The sequence below is a fragment of the Peromyscus leucopus genome, chromosome 14 (assembly GCF_004664715.2).
Source record: "Peromyscus leucopus breed LL Stock chromosome 14, UCI_PerLeu_2.1, whole genome shotgun sequence".
NCBI lineage: Eukaryota > Metazoa > Chordata > Mammalia > Rodentia > Cricetidae > Peromyscus > Peromyscus leucopus.
This window is the reverse complement of record NC_051075.1, coordinates 9460582-9478443: the sequence shown is the minus strand read 5'-3', so window position 1 is coordinate 9478443 and position 17862 is coordinate 9460582. Positions and strand designations below refer to the sequence as shown.

Here is a 17862-nt window from a genome sequence, read left to right as displayed (position 1 = left end):
TTCTGTGTAGTGAGCAGAAAATGGTATTTTGCAATAAGAAAATTAGCAGCCAAGAGTTAACTTGTTTATATTCTGTTCATCAAAACTGACAGATTATAATGATGCATACATGCAGGGTACACTTGACAAGTAGATATAATTTTGGGGAATGAGTTCCTCTGGAAAGCTACTATATTAAGTTTAAATGGAAGGTGGTCGGTGTACCTACAAGTTTTACTGTGTTCCACCTAGTCCCTCAGCCACTCAAACGGAAGTAAACACAGAGGCTTATATTAATTATGAACTGGATGGCCTATGGTTTGAGCTTCTTGCTTTCTATTAATCTGTTTTTTGTCACGTGTTCCATGACTTTATTGATCTGCTGGCATGTTGTTCCTTGGGTAGCAGGCTGGTGGTGTCTCCTCGTTTCTTCTTCCTGTCTGTCTGCTTGGATTTCCATCTGCCTCTCAGCTGCCTTGCCATAGGCCAATGGCTTTATTTATCAACCAATCAGAGCAACACATTCACAGCATACAGAAAGACATCCCACAGCAGGTTGGTATTTTAATTGTGTCAATGGGCTCATCAAAAGGCATTCCACGCTGCACTCAAGCCCTTGTGTTCAGACCATGAGAATTCATGTTATAATTAACTTACGCCAAAAAGTCTGCCAACTTTTGTCCCTAAGACCCAACAGCAGGACATGCTATGTGAAATCTGCTTCTTTTTTAATAGAAGAATCACTGTTTATGACTGACATTCTATAGAAAGAGTCAAGCCAAGCAGAGAGTGAGACAGCTCTCTGTATTTGGAAACAAAACGAGACAAAGCTTTGAGTACTTAGACATTGAGATGAAGAATTTATACATAACCAGGACTTAGGTTAGCCAACTTAAAGAATGCTGCCCTGTTGCCCCTACCTGGCATCTTAGGCATTTTGAGTGCATAAAACATAACCATTAGTTAGTGTACATGGCTTCAATGTATGCATGGACTTGTTTTCTTGATGCTGAGGGTGGAGTTAGGAAGCGTGTCATTTAAGATCTTTTCTCCCAAATAACTGTTCTGTGTCCCCAACAAACTGGAAGGTCTGACACTCTGGCTTGTGGCTCTCAGTTCAACTCAGATATAGCATAGTGAGGAACACACTGGAGTCTAGAGTGTGGTGGTATCTATCATCACTTTCATTCCAAGTAGGCTAGAGTCATGGGAGACATTGTCAATAGAATTTCTTTACTTACATTTTCAGTCAGGTGTGTATGTTTTATGTGTCCTTCCACATTTGTGTACACAATTGTTATTCCTCAGGATCCATCTCTCTCTTTCTGGGAATGGATTCTGCCTCTACCTCTCTGCTACTGAGACTGGCCAGTTTGATATGTGGGTTCTGAGTATCAAAATCAAGACTTGTGCTTTCCAGACAAGCTTTTTACCCCCAGTCCTTTACATAGGCTTTAATGAGTTTTTGATCACGGTAAAACGTAGTTTACTTCAAGGCTTGTTATAATGCCCACTTTTCTTCCTGTAATCCGTCAGCCCCTTCTCAGGAGCTACGTCACCTCAGTGGTATTTGCCCTCGGACCTCAGTTTCATGTTTCTCACGTTTCTGGTGATGCATTAGTAGCAAAGTCTTGGTTTATTGTCTTTAGACATTTAAGTGAAGAGTTCTCAAATCAGTTTATTTTTGCCTTAAAGTGGTATTTACTTGTCTTGGATTTTACACACATTCCAGATGCTTGCCACCAGTTCTTCCTAACTTGGTTCTCTGTAAGTCAGTATAAGTTAGTGTCACTGTGGGAGTCCTGCTTTCACTTCTACTCCAAGGTACTCTTGAGGGAGAAGTGAGAAACATTTAAGATAGAAATAGAGAGGGGGGAGAGACAGAAATACAGGATAGCTCGGGAGAGCCTGGATCCTTATCCATCAGCCCCTTCTGTCTCTTCTAAAGGGCTTTTTAAAGAAATGCCAAGGGTTGGAGCAAAAGATCCCCCCACCTCCACCCCAGCACAGCCAAGTGCAGACCCAAACACCTGGTAACCACCCTTGTGGTCAGTCCATCTCCTTATGCAGCCCTGCTTGGTAAAGCAAGCTCAGATCTCATTAGGAAACCTTTGTGGGCCTATACAGTTCCCCCTTCCTGATACAAAAAAGGCCCCCAGGCCTGTCTTAAGTCCTTGATTGATCTTACTTGTCATGAAGACATACATTCCATCAAGCATACTCTGGCTTAGGTTGGAAGCTATCAAGAAGAAAGTTGCCTGTCTTTGACTACCAGCCTCTGGTGGGGGGTGGGGGGAGTACAGAGGTTAACTCAGCTCTGGTCTGGGTCCCTACTGAGCTTGCAAACATCCACATCAATCTCCATAGCTGTCATACCTCCCCATAGAGGATAATAAAAATGGAATATCCTTTTTGGAATGGGTCTAAGGTGATTCCAGCAGTCTCAGCTGCACCTTTTCCTGGATCAAAACTCTCCTAACAGATGTTCAATAAAACTTTCAAGAGACTATTTTGATTCCCAGGAGGAAACAGTCATTTCAAAGGATCCACTCAAGTAAACAAAACCGATGCTAATTATAAAGACACTTTTACAAACTTGATTGTGGGAGGCTTACTCCTTTGTGGGAGGACCACCCATTTCTAAACAAATGAGTGGAAACTTCTAGAAGACAGAAAAGCTGCTTTTTAAGATTACTATGAATTATTTTAATGATGCCAATTTTTCTTGAGAGTTTGAAGTCAGAGCCTAATTCATCTAAGCTTGACTGAGAGTAAAATGCCCTCTTTGTAATTTTTTTTTTAAGGTTTATTTTATTATGTATAGAGCATATATGACTGCAGGCCAGAAGAGGGCGCCAGATCTCATTACAGATGGTTGTGAGCCACCATGTGGCTGCTGGGAATTGAACTCAAGACCTCTGGAAGAAGAGTCAGTGCTCTTAACCTCTGAGCCATCTCTCCAGTCCCCTCTTAATTTTTTAAAGCTGCTTTTTAAGATTACCATGAGTTCTTTTAATGATGCCAATGTTTCTTCTATCTTAAGCACAACTCAATCCCAAAGGTCCCCCCACCCCCACCCCGCACCAGAAGCAATTTCCCAGTGTAAGGACTATATTCCCTTGTTTTCTAAAAGATTTCAAAGTAGCTTGTTGACAAATGGTATTAGCATTTTAATTATCTCCTTAGAGGCAAGCTGTTCACCTGTGCTTAGTACTCAGGAGGTAAGCCTAAGCTTTCTAACATTGTTTGAAAAGAAACTGCATTTTGAGCTGAAAAACCCAGTTTGGGGGCAGTATCGTTATTTTGAGCTGAAAAACTACATTTCCCCATACTGACTTTATATTGTTTCTCTGTAATGTTATATACATTTCCCAGACTGCCTTTCAGGTCTGTATTCATGCTTTTGCTTTTACCACGAGAGGTTTTTGAGTCAAGGTTTTACTCTTTTACCATTGGAGATTTCTGTTCTCCCTGAGCTGGCACTTTTCCTGGAGTGGACCATGCCCGTTCGCCCCCGTGCATGTGGACAGGCGTTTTGGTGCCAGCAGCAAAAACCCCTCGGGGCTTGGTCCCCTGCCTTTCTGGGTCAGTGAAACAAAATGAAAGTACTTAGAAGTCTTTTCAGAGAGACTTTTGGGAACTCAAGCCCTGCCTCCCTCTTTGTAGGGAAGATTTCAAAGCCTGCACTGTTTCCTCCAGGCCCACAGCCCCTCCCCAGTTCCCACACTGTCTCTGTTGCAGCTCCACCTTGGAGGAAGCTGTTCTTGCTTCTGCTTTCTACCTGCACTTTCTTGCTAGGCTCTAGCCAGAAGCAAAAAACCCCCCAGGGCTTGCTCCTCCGCCTTACCAGGTTAGTGAAAGAAAATGAAGGCACTTGAACTAAAAACTTTTTCAGAAAGCCCCCCTCCCCCCCCATAGAAAAGAGCTTTTTCAGAGAGGTGGGTTTATGCAGCCCTGGACGCTGGCTGCATATCCCCACCTACTGACTCGGGGCTTGCAGTCTAGTGGGCAACTGTTGCCGTTCCCGCTGGCTTTGTTTGTATGGCCAAATTTACCCTGCTTTGTTGTGCTAGCAGTTTTCCCAGGTCCCGCACCTCCTCTGCCTCATCTCCACACTTGAGGAAGCTGCTTGACAACTGCAGGAACCTAGTATCCCAGGAACACACTCAAACTTGGAGGTGCTTGCACCCTGGCCCCTTGCTAATTGCTTCCCAATTGCTGATTAGAAGTGGAGATACAATGCTAAAAGTAAGAATTAGCAATGCTATGCTAGAGCAGTTACGAGTGATTCTCCCATTCTGATAGATGTTTCTTCCAAGTGAATTTAATTTTTTGCCCCTACCAAAAGAGAGAAAAAAAAATCTGAAAAAGAAAAAATCTGAAAAGCTTTTAGGTTTTTAGAGAGAGAGATTGCTGAGTTTTTCCCAAGAAAGCTTTCAGTTTTTGAGGGAAAGATTATTAAGTTTTCCCTAAAACTTGTGTTCTCTAAACTTTTGACTTCATGGGCAAATGGAGACTAGTTCTGGTGGTACAAAGTTCTCATACAGTGGCAGCATCAGCGCAGTGAAAGGTTTTATTTCAACCGCATCTGCCTCAGGGAAAATTCTTTCCTTTGCTTCTCAGGGCTCATCTGCCTCAGGGAAAATTCTTTCCTCTGCGTCTCAGGGCTTGATTCTAAGCTGCCCCCAGGCCAAAAGCTTCCATAAGAATCTTTTTGTGCCCGTTTTTTCCCCCTCATCTTTGATAGATTTTTCTGATCCGCAGGATTTTGCGTTCATAGCCCTATAGTTGGAAATCAAGGACATAGTTCCTCTGTCTTGTTGCTTATCTTATGCTAATTTTTTTTCTTAAACTATATTCCTACATTCTACTCTTACTCTAAATTTATTCCTACACCATATTCCTATATTTTACTTTATATTTTTCCTTCTTACCCTAATTTTTATAGATAGAAATTAAGAGAGAGAAAAAGAAAGAAACGTAGACAAAGAGAGATATTCTCTGCAGCCTCACTTTTCACTTGGGCATCTTTCAGCCACTTTACTTTCACTGCTGAAAATAGAATATTCCCATCTTCATTATACTACAGAACCAGACATGTCCAACTGCTTCCTATGGGGCCCTCTACCCCCCTTTCACCAAGTCCCTGGTTCCTGTTTAGGTGCCATCTGTGGGAGTCCCTCTCCCACTTTACACTCTTGAGGAGGGAGAAGTGAGAAATATTTAGATAGAAATATAGAGCGTAGAGAGACAGAAACACAGGATAACTCCCGAGGGCCTGGATCCACTAGCTCCTTCTGTCTCTTCTAAAGGGCTTTTTAAAGGAATGCCAAGGGGTGGAGCAAAAAACCTCCCCCTAGCACAGCCAAGTTCAGACCCTTTCAAACACCTGGTAACCATGCATGTGGTCAAGCAACCCTCTAATGCAGCCCTGCTGGGTAAAGCATGCTCATATCTCACTTAGGAAACCTTTGTGGGCCTCCACATCTCTTACCCAAGTGTACAGCTGCTTTAGAAACATTGAGATTATTTGGATTTGTTTTCAAGTGAGAGTCTACACTGACCTCCTGTCTTCCCTGATGGCATTCTTGGAATGGTGCACCTTCTGTAGTTTCTTAGGGATGAATACAAAAGTGGTCAGTTATTTTAAGGTCTCATCTGAAAGCTAGTTTGACTTGTCAATTTCTGTGTAGAAAATAAAGTTCAGAATTAGACTTTGGACAGCTCAATTTTGAAAGGTTTGCTCTGTTCTGATGCATGAAATGTTGAGCTTTGAAATGAGGTTTTGTCTTTTGCACTTAAAAATCTGTTATATGGTAGATATCCTGGTTAGAGGGCTAGGCAATCTGGAAGTAAGTTTTTCATTTTGTTGGAGCTACTGAAATGGCTGTGGGCCTTAGTTTCTTCCTTTGGAGACATTTCCTTAACACTTACTCCATCTTGTCTGTGGCCCACATTAATTGACTCGCATCGATTTAGTCCGTGCTCACCTCTTCCATCTCAGCTCTGAGCCTGTCCTCATCTTCAGCAATGGTAGGTTTGTAAGACTCCACTAGGCCAACCCAGCACCTCAATCTCCTCCCATTGTGTTCTCATTGATTGAACTCTATAGTGTTTTCCCCTGTTTTCATCTTGTGACTTTTATTCCTATGCTGCCTTTTTTTTTTTTTTTTTAACTAGGGTTTGGGGAATAAGAAATAAGAATACTTAACCCACACTTGAGTTTACAAAGATGGAAACTTCCAGAAATCATTGAGAAATTTCTGCTGATAAAGATTTCTGGGAACCTGATGTGGAAAATGAGTTGAAAGCAGTGAAGTGCTGTGGCTCAAGAATTAATTTTAAAGCAGTCAGCAATGGGTGACGACTCTGGTGGCATTTACTGGATTTTCTGGGAATTGAATCTGAAAGAAATAGCAAGGAATCCTTGAAAATGTCTCCAGAATAGATCACTTATATGACCATATTTTCTTCTGGTTTAAAATTCTTAAGCAGCATTTCAGATATTCAAGAAGCTGTCATGTTCTGGTCAGGTCATTTCCTAGGATTCTAACTATAGCCTTCAGACAGGAGTGATGGGATACCACCTGTTCCTAGGCTCTGTGTTTCCATTTCTGGAAGATTAACACTTGAGGACTAGGAAGGGAACAGGGGGAAACAGTGATCAAGAAATGAAAACAGGGCTTATGCAAACGATAGGGGATCTGGGACAAACTGGATAATTAGGAAGGTTTTGTCTCATCAAGGCAAGCTGATGAGAACATCTTCATCTTTTTGGAGCTTAGTTTAAAATGTATGACACTTCTGATAAAAAAATTACCAATTACGTAGTCTGCTTAGTTCTCAAAATGAGAATTCCTGTTCTAGAAGTTTAATGATGTCCCTAAAGAAAACAGTGAAAGGAAACTGGAACACATACTTCCAACGGTTTTGAAGCTGAGTAATGAGCAGGCAGTTGTGGCAAGGTAAGGCAGATCACAAACAACTGCAAGTCTGTTTCCAGCCTCACCGAGCAGCCTGAGACCTGGCACCTGCAGCTTGTTGTGGGCAGCGGTTTTCCTCTCTTACAGCCTTTTGTGTACACCAGAGGGCAGAGCTGCTTGATGTGGATGGAAGGGAAGGGAAATGGCTGGTTTTCCCAAGAGGCAGATACGTGCCTAAGCTTGGAAGAAATCACCTTGGAAGGAATAATGAAGTGTGTGATCTTTGCACTCACAATTTTTGTAGTGAATTGGAGGCCCAGGAGTCCCTGGACCCGCTGCTCGAGATCTTTAAAAGTCTCCCTAAAGGAAAGTGATGTGGGCTTGCTCAGTCACCGCCTGTGGTACCTACCACTGGGATGTATGGTGGACCTTTAGGTATGGGGCTCGCTGGGAGGCAGGTCGTTGGGGTCATGCTCTCGAAGGGCGTAGCAGGACCTGGCCCCTTCCTCTCCTTTGCTTCTTGGCTGCCATGGGACAGAGCCACGTGTTTCTGCTGTACCCACTACCATGTTTTCTCTTGCTGCAAGCCTGGGCCGGAGGTCTGAAACAGTGGACTAGTATAAAACTTCACACTTCATAGCAGCGGACTCATTTGGGACACTTAGATAACAGGAGTGGAAAGCTAACACACCAGCCAGCGTGCTAGTTGTGTTATCACAGTTATTCTTCCTGTTTACTACAGCCCTCTGGTTGGTCTGGAGTCCCTGCACACCAGCCGTCACCGTGGTAGCGCCTGCCTGCCTGCCTGCCTGCGGCAGGGTGCTTATACACAGGAGTATACCACAGCAGAAGTGCTGGGAATGTGCTGGCAGCTGACCCAGCCCAGCCACGTCCACCGAGTAAGGACTTCTGACTTTCATAAGAACCTCATTAGTTACCAACTGAATCAAGGCTTGGTGGTGTGTTGTTTTAAAGCAGAAGTTTCAGTAATGCATGTCTAAAACTCATAGACATTATGGTGGAATCTTGCATTGCGTGGCTAAATCGACACTAAATATAGACCACCAATTATGTGCTGGGTTTATGGGCCTCGTGAGCACTTGTGAGCCGCAGGAAGATCAAGAACCAACTGCAGAATTGGTAGAAAGTCTGGCTGTCGTTGCTCCCGAATAGTTGAATTTCCCAGGTAACTGAGCAGTCAGAGCTCACATTTTTGTAAATAGTTTGCATGCTCTTCCTCACTGAGACTGAGCAACAGTTCTTGAGTCCTTGGGGTTTCCACTGCATGTGCTCTGTGCTTTTCAACTTCTCATAGAAAAGATGCAGACTTGATTTTAAAAATTGCTTCCTGACTCTGCAGAGTGAACTCGGGAGTGCCATTAACACGCGGCTCTGAGTCACTCCAGAAAGCATCTTGTTAAGCTTTGAACTCAGTCTTGATTGTAAACAGTTCTGAGTTTGTAGCATGCAATGTGGTGTGAGTTATTTTTCTGTTTTGATACCAACACGTGCAGGGGGGAAAGTACAGTGATCCTTTTTTTTCTTTTTTCAGAGACAATTTTTATTTGTCAGAATATCTTATTGGTAGGAAATCAAGCAATGATTAAATGCTAAAAGGTTCAGCTGTTAGCAGTGATCGAGAGCATAGGAAAATGAAATCACTTACGCGTCTCAGCTCCAGGATTAGGAGGGGCTCCATTAAAGGGGTGCTGCCCTGGCCATGGGTGAGTCAGCAGGTCTGCACGGTAGAGTGGGACAAGAGGGCCACAGTTAGTGTGACATGGGCTGGGTAATGACACTCGGCACCAGCCTCGCTGGTTGCTCCCAAATGCCCTCATTTCAGGTGCCAAAGATAGCAACCACTGATGTCAACAGCTGTGGGGTCTGCTTTTCAAGACATGTGACCTTGTATCCACTTAGTGGCGGAGTCACTCACAGGCCGCCTGCAGGCTCTCACGAGCCACGAGTCACCTACGTCTGTTTTCCTTACTGGTTTGCCGTTCTTTTTACATGACGAGTACTGGAAAGGTATACTGGACTACACCTACTGACACTGTGAGCTCACTGCAAAGATTTGCTTTCAGAGTGCTCCATTATTTACTTGGGTCATCTTAGATTAAAAACAAACATCTTTTAACAAATTTTATTAGAGATTTTGAATGATGTGTGTGTTGGGGGGAGCGTGCTCATGCCGCAGTGCTTATGTGGAGGTCGGAGGACAGCTTCGCAAACTTGCAGGAGTTCTCACTGAACTAAGTGAAGGAGACGACTTCAGGCTGCCAGGCTGAATGCCATCCCTCTATCCCGTACATCTCTTGGCATCACTTCTTAGGCTAGTAAATTTTATTAGCTGGACTATTACTCTAAAAATAGGACTTTCTAGCAATGATTTTTCTAGCTAGTCCTCTACTTTGTAAACAGTTTTTTTTTCTCTTTTCTTTTTTTGCAACAGCAATGACATTCCTGAGGGTGAAATGGGAGCTTGAGGGTATTAAATCAGATTCAGAAATGCACTGTGTCTCCGTTGCCATGCCCGAAATAGAAGCTATGTTTGCAACAGTGATCCCACCACCTGACACACACAGCCTTTTTTTTCCTGGTCCAAAAGAAAAAAAAAAAAATAGAGTTTGGGATAATAAGGTATACAGAGATGCCGAGACAGAAAGCGCTTTAGAAGGACGGTCGGGAGCCGGGCGCCCGGGCAGCCATCAACACGTGGAGGGCACCGTTTGTCGGCTGAGGGTGGGGTTTGCTCTCTGAAGCTCTTTCTCTCACCCGCTGCTGCTGCTGCTGCTGCTGCTGCTGCCTTCCACTCCCTCATACACTTGAAATTCAACAATTTCAGTAGTTAACATGCCGTGGAATGTCTCAATACATGCAGTGCATTGTACATTTTTTCCCCAATTAAAAATTCAGGAAAATGGAAACACACAGTTTGAATTCATAAAAAAACAAAACAAAACAACAACAACAACAAAAGACTAGTACATGACTTTCTGAGTGTAGAGTGTTTCTTAGCTAGGGATCTGCAAATATGTACCACTAAACTGTAGGTGCCACTGGGAAATAACTGGATTTTTATTATTTTAAAGACTTACTTTTATTCTTGTGTGTGTGATGTGTGTGTGTGTGTGTGTGTGTGTGTGTGTGGTGTATGTGTGTGTGGGTGGTGTATGTGTGTGTGTGTGGTGTATGTGTGTGTATGGTGTGTGTGTGTATGGTGTGTGTGTGTGTGTGTGTGTGTGTGTGTGTGGTATGTGTGTATGTGTGGTGTGTGTGTGTATGGTGTGTGTGTGTGTGTGTGTGTGTGGTATGTGTGTATGTGTGGTGTGTGTGTGTGGTGTATGTGGTGTGTGTGTGTGTGTGTGTGGTGTATGTGTGTGTGTGTGTGTGTGTGTGGTGTATGTGTGTGTGTGTGGTGTATGTGTGTGTGTGTGTGGTGTATGTGTGTGTATGGTGTGTGTGTGTGTGTGTGTGTGTGTGGTATGTGTGTATGTGTGGTGTGTGTGTGTGTGTGTGGTATGTGTGTATGTGTGGTGTGTGTGTGTGGTGTATGTGGTGTGTGTGTGGTATATGTGTGTGGTGTGTATGTGTGTGTGTGTGGTGTATATGTGTGGTGTGTGTGTGGTATATGTGTGTGGTGTGTGGTGTGTGTGTGGGCACACTCATGTAGGCAGAGGTCAATGTCAGATGTCTTCCTCTATCACTCTCCATGTTATATTTGAGACAGTCTCCCACTGAACCTGGAGCTCAGCGCTTTGGCTATACTGGCTGGCCAATGAACCCCTGCGATCCGTTTGTCTCCACCATCACCCATCACTGGGGCTACAGACAGGCACCGCTGCACCCAGTTCTCATGTGCTAGAGATGTGAAGGCGGGACTTCACGCTTGTGTGGCAAGCACTTTGCATACCAAGACATCTTTCCAGCTGTGCATTAAAGACTTGCCTAATCCACTCAGGTGTGTCAGTGAGGAAATTGTGCTGTTGTGAGAGATTGTTACCTTATGTGTAAACCTCAGCTTAAAAAGTGTTGGTTACATAAGTGAGCTCAGTTTCTTGGAAGCCAGATGGAAGAGATCTGGTCCTGGCATTAACAAGATTTCTCTCTTGCCGGGCGTACACGCCTTCAATCCCAGCGCTCCAGAGGCAGAGGAAGGAGGATCTCTCTGAATTCAAGGCCAGCCTGATCTACAGAGAGAGCTCCAGAATAGCCAGGGCTACATAGAGAAACCCCGTCTTGAAAAACCAAAAAGAAAAACCAAAGATTCCTCACTTTAGGGGCTGGAGAGATGGCTCAGCAGTTAGAGCACTTGCTACTCTTGCAGAGGACCTGGGTTCAGATCCAACCAGCCACCACATAGTGGTTTACAACTATCTCTAACTCCAGTTCCAGGAAATCTGTCTTTTCAGGCTTCCTTGGGCACCAGGCATGCATGTGGTGCACGTACACACATGCAAACAAATAAAAAAGAAAATAAAAATAATAATCGTATCTGTGTAGCTCTGGCTGAGTGCTGGGATTAAAGGCATGTGCTACCACAATTGGCCTGGCAATAGAACCTTTCTTTAGTGCCTCTGTTTGCTGAGGTTTTGTCCTGGGAAGCCACTGACAGCACCTAATGGCTAAAGGATATATCTGAGGGCAAGGACTCATGCCAAACTGAAGAAAATACAAAAACACAGTTAGTATTTTCACATTGTTTACCGAGTGTATGTGGGAGTCGTGCTTGAGTGCCATGGCGTGCGTGCGTGCGTGCGTGCGTGCGTGCATGCGTGCGTGTGTGTGTGTGTGTGTGTGGGGGGGGGGGGGTCAGAGGACCACTTTGCTGTTCTGTTCTTTCATTCCACCACAGGGATTTCTGAGATCAAAGTCAGGCGATCAGGCTTGGTGGCAAGTACTGAGCTATCTTGCCAGGACCAAGATTGCAATTTTGTGTTAAATTAGGAAGGTAGGAGGGCTCATGGTTATCTCTTGGTCCGTCCGTCTGCCTGTCTTTGTGATCATTTGTTGGCTAGCTTTTTTTTGTATACATAAATAGTAGTTTTGCACAAAGGACTTGAAGCACGTTGAACTAGGACTCATCTAATAAGACAGGCAATTACAAAATAAAAATCAGACCCGGAGAAAATAAGATGGAAGTGGGAAGCCGAGGAGGAGGAAAGAGCATTGAGGGTAAACATGTAAGAGCTGCTGGATGTTAACCACACATTTGAGTCTGGCAAGCAGAGGCCGAAGAATAGCCACTACGGTGGCCAACCAAGGACATACATCCTTCCAGACAGCCTTTCTAGACCCTAGCAGAGCGTTTGTGGACGGCAGCCTGTGTGCCTGTCCGTCTTCCTGCTGCGCTGGCTTGTGCAGTTCCTCTGCTACTTCTTCCTAATGGTGACGTTTTCTTTCAGGACAATGACTCATTCCTCCCAGGATGCTGGACCTCATGGCATCCATGAAGAAGGGAAACTCTATGTTGTGGATTCCATAAATGACTTAAACAAACTCAATCTCTGTCCGACAGAATCGCAACATCTATTCCGTATGTATGGTCCTGAAGTGTTTCAGGCTTCCATGGCTTTGGGACTTCCGGAAAACATCAAGGGCACGGTGGATGTGTTTCCTGTGGCGGGGGCAGGGTGGGCATCAGCAATCACTGGGCACTAGAAATGTTATTCATCATTAAGCAGTTTTTGTTTTATGTTCCCAGTCTTCAAAGGATTATTGACTTTCTTGGCAAGATCTGAACACTTCAAAATTCCTGACAGAAGCCAGGCATACTGGTTCATGCTTGTAATTCCAGCACTTGGAAGGGTGAGGCAGGAGAATCACAAACTTAAGGTCAGCCTGGGCTATAATAGGTAGTTCCTGGTAGCCTGACTGCATAGTAAGAGTTCGCTCGCTTCATGTCCCATTTTTTCCCTTTATAAGTCCTGGGGAAGAACCATACACTGTTGGTCGCTGGGCAGGGCAGAGGCTAGTGCTGGCTCCCAGCTTGCTCAGTCCCTTTTGGCTGTCGTACCTCTTGGTGACCTTGGTTAGGTTCGTTACCTTCTCTGCTTCCCAGGGGTCTTGTTTTAATCAGAGATTGCTGAGAAAAATGTTCATCACATTTACTAGTTTATAAAAAAAGTCATTAAAATTCTGTTGTGCAAAAAGTCAACTTCATTTTCTACTTACAACAAAGAACGAAAAGACCAACAAAAAAAATTATGAAAATATCGGTAAACTAAAAGTAAATGAATAATTTTTTTAAAGAACAGATATAAAAACGAACAGGACATAATCTTGGAGTAACTAAAAATTAGCATAAGAAAGTAAAAGAGAACAAACGAAAGAAGAATTCAAAAACAAAAGCAAAAAAAAAACGAGATAACAAATAGAAAAAAAAAAAACCAAGAGAAAAAAAATTAATGATAAAAATAAATTTTTATAGAAAAAAATAAAAAAGAAAAAAGAAAACCAAAAATTTGAAAAAAGACAAAGGAAAAAAAAGAAATGAAGATAATGGCGATATATAAGAAACAGAAAAGAAAAAGAAAGAAAAAAACACAAAATATAACAAATAGACAAAAATGACGAAAACAAGAAAAATAAAGACAAGAAGAAAAAAAGAAGAAAAAAAAAAATAGAAACAGAAAAAAAAAAAAGAAAAAAAAAATATGAAAAAAAGAAGAAGAAGGCTAGGGCACATGAAAGGTGCCTGAGATATAGAATATATTTTCAAAAAAAAATACAATATAAAAAAAACAGAAAACCGGGCGAATGTGAGAAGAGTCGAGCAGTCAGAGACAAGATGAAAGAATAATGAATAAAAAAAAAAAAAAAACGAATCAAAAGAAACAAAAAGAATAAAAACAAAAAAAAAACAAAAACAATCAATCAAAAACAAAAGAGCAATAAAAAATACAAAAAATTTTAAGAAAAACAACAAGAAAAATTATAAGAAGGAAAAACAAAAATATCGAAATGAAAATGCAAAGAATAAAAATAAAAAAAAAAAGCAAACAAAATTTGAAGGGACAAAAAAAATCGAACAAAAAAATAAAAAAAAAAAGAAAAAAAAACAGAAAAAAACACGTAAGAGATAAAACAAAAAAACAAAGAGAAGAAAAAAGAAAGATGAAAATAATTAAAAAATCCTATAAATAAAACAATAAAGCAAAAATAAGTAAGCAAATACAAATTGTCCATTTAAGGTGTTAGAAGGGACATGAGAACAAAATGAAATCTCATGAACACAAAGTGTATCTTGCACCCTAAGTGTTAGAAACACGGCCTCTTAACTGCCCCCCCCCCCCAGGCCCCAGGTTGTCTAACTTAAATGATGAGAATTCAAACTCAAGTGTTGATGTCCCTTGCTATTTGCTTCATGCACACTCTGAACTTATCGTCCACTTAACACCCACCATTCCGGCTCTCGTCTTTTTTTGGAGTTCTTCCTTTGGTCATTTTAACGGGTTCAGATCCTTGTCCACTTACCACAGTAGGCGTTGGTGTCTGCCTGTGGTGTGGCTTTGATGAGAAGACTGAAGCTGTTGAGAGGATGGGACACGGGAGGTACTTGATTAGATAATCAAGCAATACAACGTGTGGGACCAATTCAGAGAGGGGGAGAAGACAGAATGCAATACCAGTCTCTCCACCCCAGGGACTCACCTCTCTTAGTCAACTTTATCTGAGCATTAGTTGGCATCTGCGAGTTACAAAGTAGCCAGCTAATGAGAGGCAATTCCCCGCACCACGTGCAGAGAAGAGCCTCACTCTTAGAGCAAATCTATCCTGGAAATAGCTTTAAGGAACCAAAATACCACAGTGGCTCTTTTGTCTAATGGATATATAGACCCAAGTGATTATTCTGATAATAAAAGCAGTTTCCTGAGAGACGCCACACGGTGTTAGGTCTTCCACACAGGGACAGCAACACTTACCTAGCTCCACTTAGACCACTTAGGAGATGGGCGTAGAGCTCCATCAATTTTCCATTTCTTCTCCAAAGAATAATTCATGCCGCTCTACTCGACATTTAACAGTTTTCAAAGAACCTTTCAAACAGGTCCAAGGACATAGCTCAAGCCTCTTCATTCTTTGAATTCTAATGGAAAGGTAAACAGATCCAAAATTGCTCTTCCAAAAACATCCCTAATGCAGAAGTCATTTTCCAGGCTGTCCAGGGAAAAAGAGCACGTCCGTCACATCTCCCTGGGTGCTTCCGAGACTCTGTTGCTTTGTCTCCTATTAGCTTTAGAGGAGAAAATACCGAACACTGGGACAAACGCAGGAAATGGAAACCGCAGTCTGTATTTTGTGGGACTGCTCCTGGTGCTGACGGTCAGCCTAGCTCTGGTGTTCTTCGCCATCTTCCTAATAAGTAAGTACTTATAGGCAGGCTTGTTTGTATTTGTGTGTGCGTCCTTCATAGCTGACGCTTCTGGAGCTAGCTAGCGCTTTTTGGCCATCTATTTCCTGCAAAAGCTTGGGGGAGACCTAGTGTCTTAAGGGCTCCTTGTTGCTCCTGGATAGGGTCCTTGTTCACAAGTCCACAGCATGCTTCCCCAGTGCCAGGTCACATCTGTGTTTAATATTTAATAAGCTTTTAACTTGTCACCTGGAGCCCCTACTGCCAAATAGTATGCAATTTATCCTACTTAATTTTATTTTTTACTCAATACGTAGATATTTTTCATTACATTTAGCCCTAACATACATTTCCATGAGGTTTTGCACACCCCCTCATGCTTTCTCATTTGCATATCACCCCAGGGATCAGTTCAGAGTGGCGAGGGTCCAGGCTAATGGCCGAGTCAGTACTGGGGATGTGAGGGCAGGTCACTGCTTCCCTGCTTGGTGCTAGCTTCCGTCCTGCCTGCTTCTGGCCTGGGAGGTACATGTCATACCCTTAATTGGTGACACAGAGGCTTGCCCACATCTGCTCCTCAGCATAGATACCCCTCAGTGGATTCATGTCAGCCTCGGGTCTCCAGTCTGCTTTGAGTAGCAGGAGAGGAGCTGCCTACCTGCAGAGAGAGAGAGAGAGAGAGAGAGAGAGAGAGAGAGAGAGAGAGAGAGAGAGAGAGTATGTGTGTGTGTGCTCCTCCATCAGAGCCAACACAGTTCTCTCTCAGACGACCTTTTAATACTGTTCTCTTCCATACCACAGAAAGCTACAAGGAGTGGGGATAAGGAGGGTCTTTTAAAAAATTTTATTTCATGTGCACTGGTGTTCTGTCTGCATGTATGTCTGTGTGAAGACATCAGATCACCTGGAACTGGAGTTACAGACAGTTGTGAGCTGCCATGTGGGTGCTGGGAGTTGAACCTGGTCCTCTGGAAGAGCAACGAGTGCTTTCTCCAGCCGCAGAGAGGGTGTTATGTTTAACGCCATCTTGAATGGAAGCGTGGGTCTTCCAGCCTGTCATTCTTCTGCCCCTTCCTGTTTATGGTATCCGGTAATTTTTTTTTTCTTTTTAAGACAGGATTTTACTACGTAGCCAAGGTTGGCCTTGCATTTGAGATCTTCCTGTTCCAGCCTCCTGAGATCTGGGATTACAGGCACATGTCATCATGCCTGCCTAGTCTTCAGCAATTTTAAATAGAACTGTAACTCCATGCATTGTCTTTATTTAAGTTCCTTTAGGAGCAGAGGAGGTGGAGGTGTTATCATGAGAAGACGCCTCTGGGTCTCTGAGGCTGGGTGTGTAAGAAGGGGTATTATTGTGTGACTTTTCCTGTGGAGACATGAAAAAATGTCTATTCTCCCCACCCAGACAGACCAAAAGAAATGACAGCACTCCAGCCTAGCTCGGTGAACCGATGAGTTTATTGGGATTATTCATACTCCCATGCATTAAAGGTGTATTAGTTACTTTTCTGTTGCTGTGATAAAACACACAATAAAAGACATCTTAAAGGGAACTTGGGGTTTCTAAAAGATCACTTGGGAGATGCACAGTAGAGCCTCCATCAGTTTTGATCACCCCTCTGGGGTAATATGCAAATGAGACCTAGGATTGTGGGAGCATGCCGTGGACTTGTACCCAGGGACCCTGTCCAGGAGCAATAACGTGCCCTTAAGACACTGAGTTTCAGAGGGATAACAGTCCATCATGCTGGGGAGGCATGGTAGCAAGCCACAGGCATGGTGGCAGGAGCAGGGATCTGAGAGATCACAGCTTTCATCATGAACATGAGAGAGGGAACTGGAGCTGTGATGAGGATCTAAACCCTCAGTGCCCACCCCTTTGCAGAATATTCCTTTACACTGTGTGAAGATGTGCCACTGTCTTTAGTTTTAAATAAAGAGCTGAATGGTTAATAGCCAGGCAGGAAGAGGTTAGGTGGGACTCCTGGGGATAGAGAGGACTCAGAGAAGAAGAAAGGTGGGGTCTTGAGCTGGACTCGGAGGAGGCTGCATGATCAGTACAGAGAGATGAGATAATGAACCATGTGACAAAATGCAGATTAAGATAAATGGGCTAATTTACATATACGAGTTAGTTAGGAACAAGGCTAAGATATAGACTGAGCTTTAATAATTAATAAGAAGTCTCCATGTTGCTATTTGGGAGCTGGTGGGACAGAGAAAGACTCGTTATACACCTTCAGTGATATATCACCTCTAGTAAGGCTCCACCATCTAAACATCTCCAAACGATCCACCAATGGACCCAGTGTTCAAACATATGAGCCAAACATGAGTACCTCCGAGGCAGTTTGCATCACCAGGGAGCCCACTCCAGCATCTTCTTGAAAAAGCTGCATCCTTGGAACTTCCTGTATAACTTGTAGGAAGCTCTGCCAGACACTCTCCTTTTCCCAGGAGTTGTTCACTGGTTCTTTCTCGGAGAGGAGCCTTGTGGATCCTGTAGCCTGCTGAGTTTCCTGAGCCTTGAATGTTCTGAGCCTTCCTCTTCCATCTAGACAGGAATGTTTCAATTTGGAGGAAATAGGTAGAGGACACTCCACC

General features: G+C 43.2%; 1 protein-coding gene across 1 annotated transcript; it reads left to right on the top strand.

Annotated features, from left to right (window-relative positions):
- The first annotated feature begins 6160 nt into the window (after positions 1 to 6160).
- Lsmem1 (leucine rich single-pass membrane protein 1) lies at positions 6161 to 16119 on the top strand. Its single transcript, XM_028872296.2, has 3 exons — positions 6161 to 8088; positions 12308 to 12438; positions 15139 to 16119. Exons 2-3 carry the CDS (start codon positions 12312 to 12314, stop codon positions 15279 to 15281), a joined length of 270 nt encoding a protein of 89 aa, XP_028728129.2. The 5' UTR covers positions 6161 to 8088; positions 12308 to 12311; the 3' UTR covers positions 15282 to 16119.
- The last annotated feature ends 1743 nt before the right edge of the window (positions 16120 to 17862 follow it).

Excerpts from the sequence above, each read along its gene's own strand:
- Lsmem1 (XM_028872296.2), top strand. The coding sequence starts at position 12,312 with ATGACTCATTCCTCCCAGGATGCTGGACCTCATGGCATCCATGAAGAA. Across the intron at positions 12,439-15,138 it reads AGAATCGCAACATCTATTCC|CTTTAGAGGAGAAAATACCG; the intron begins GTATGTATGGTC and ends GTCTCCTATTAG.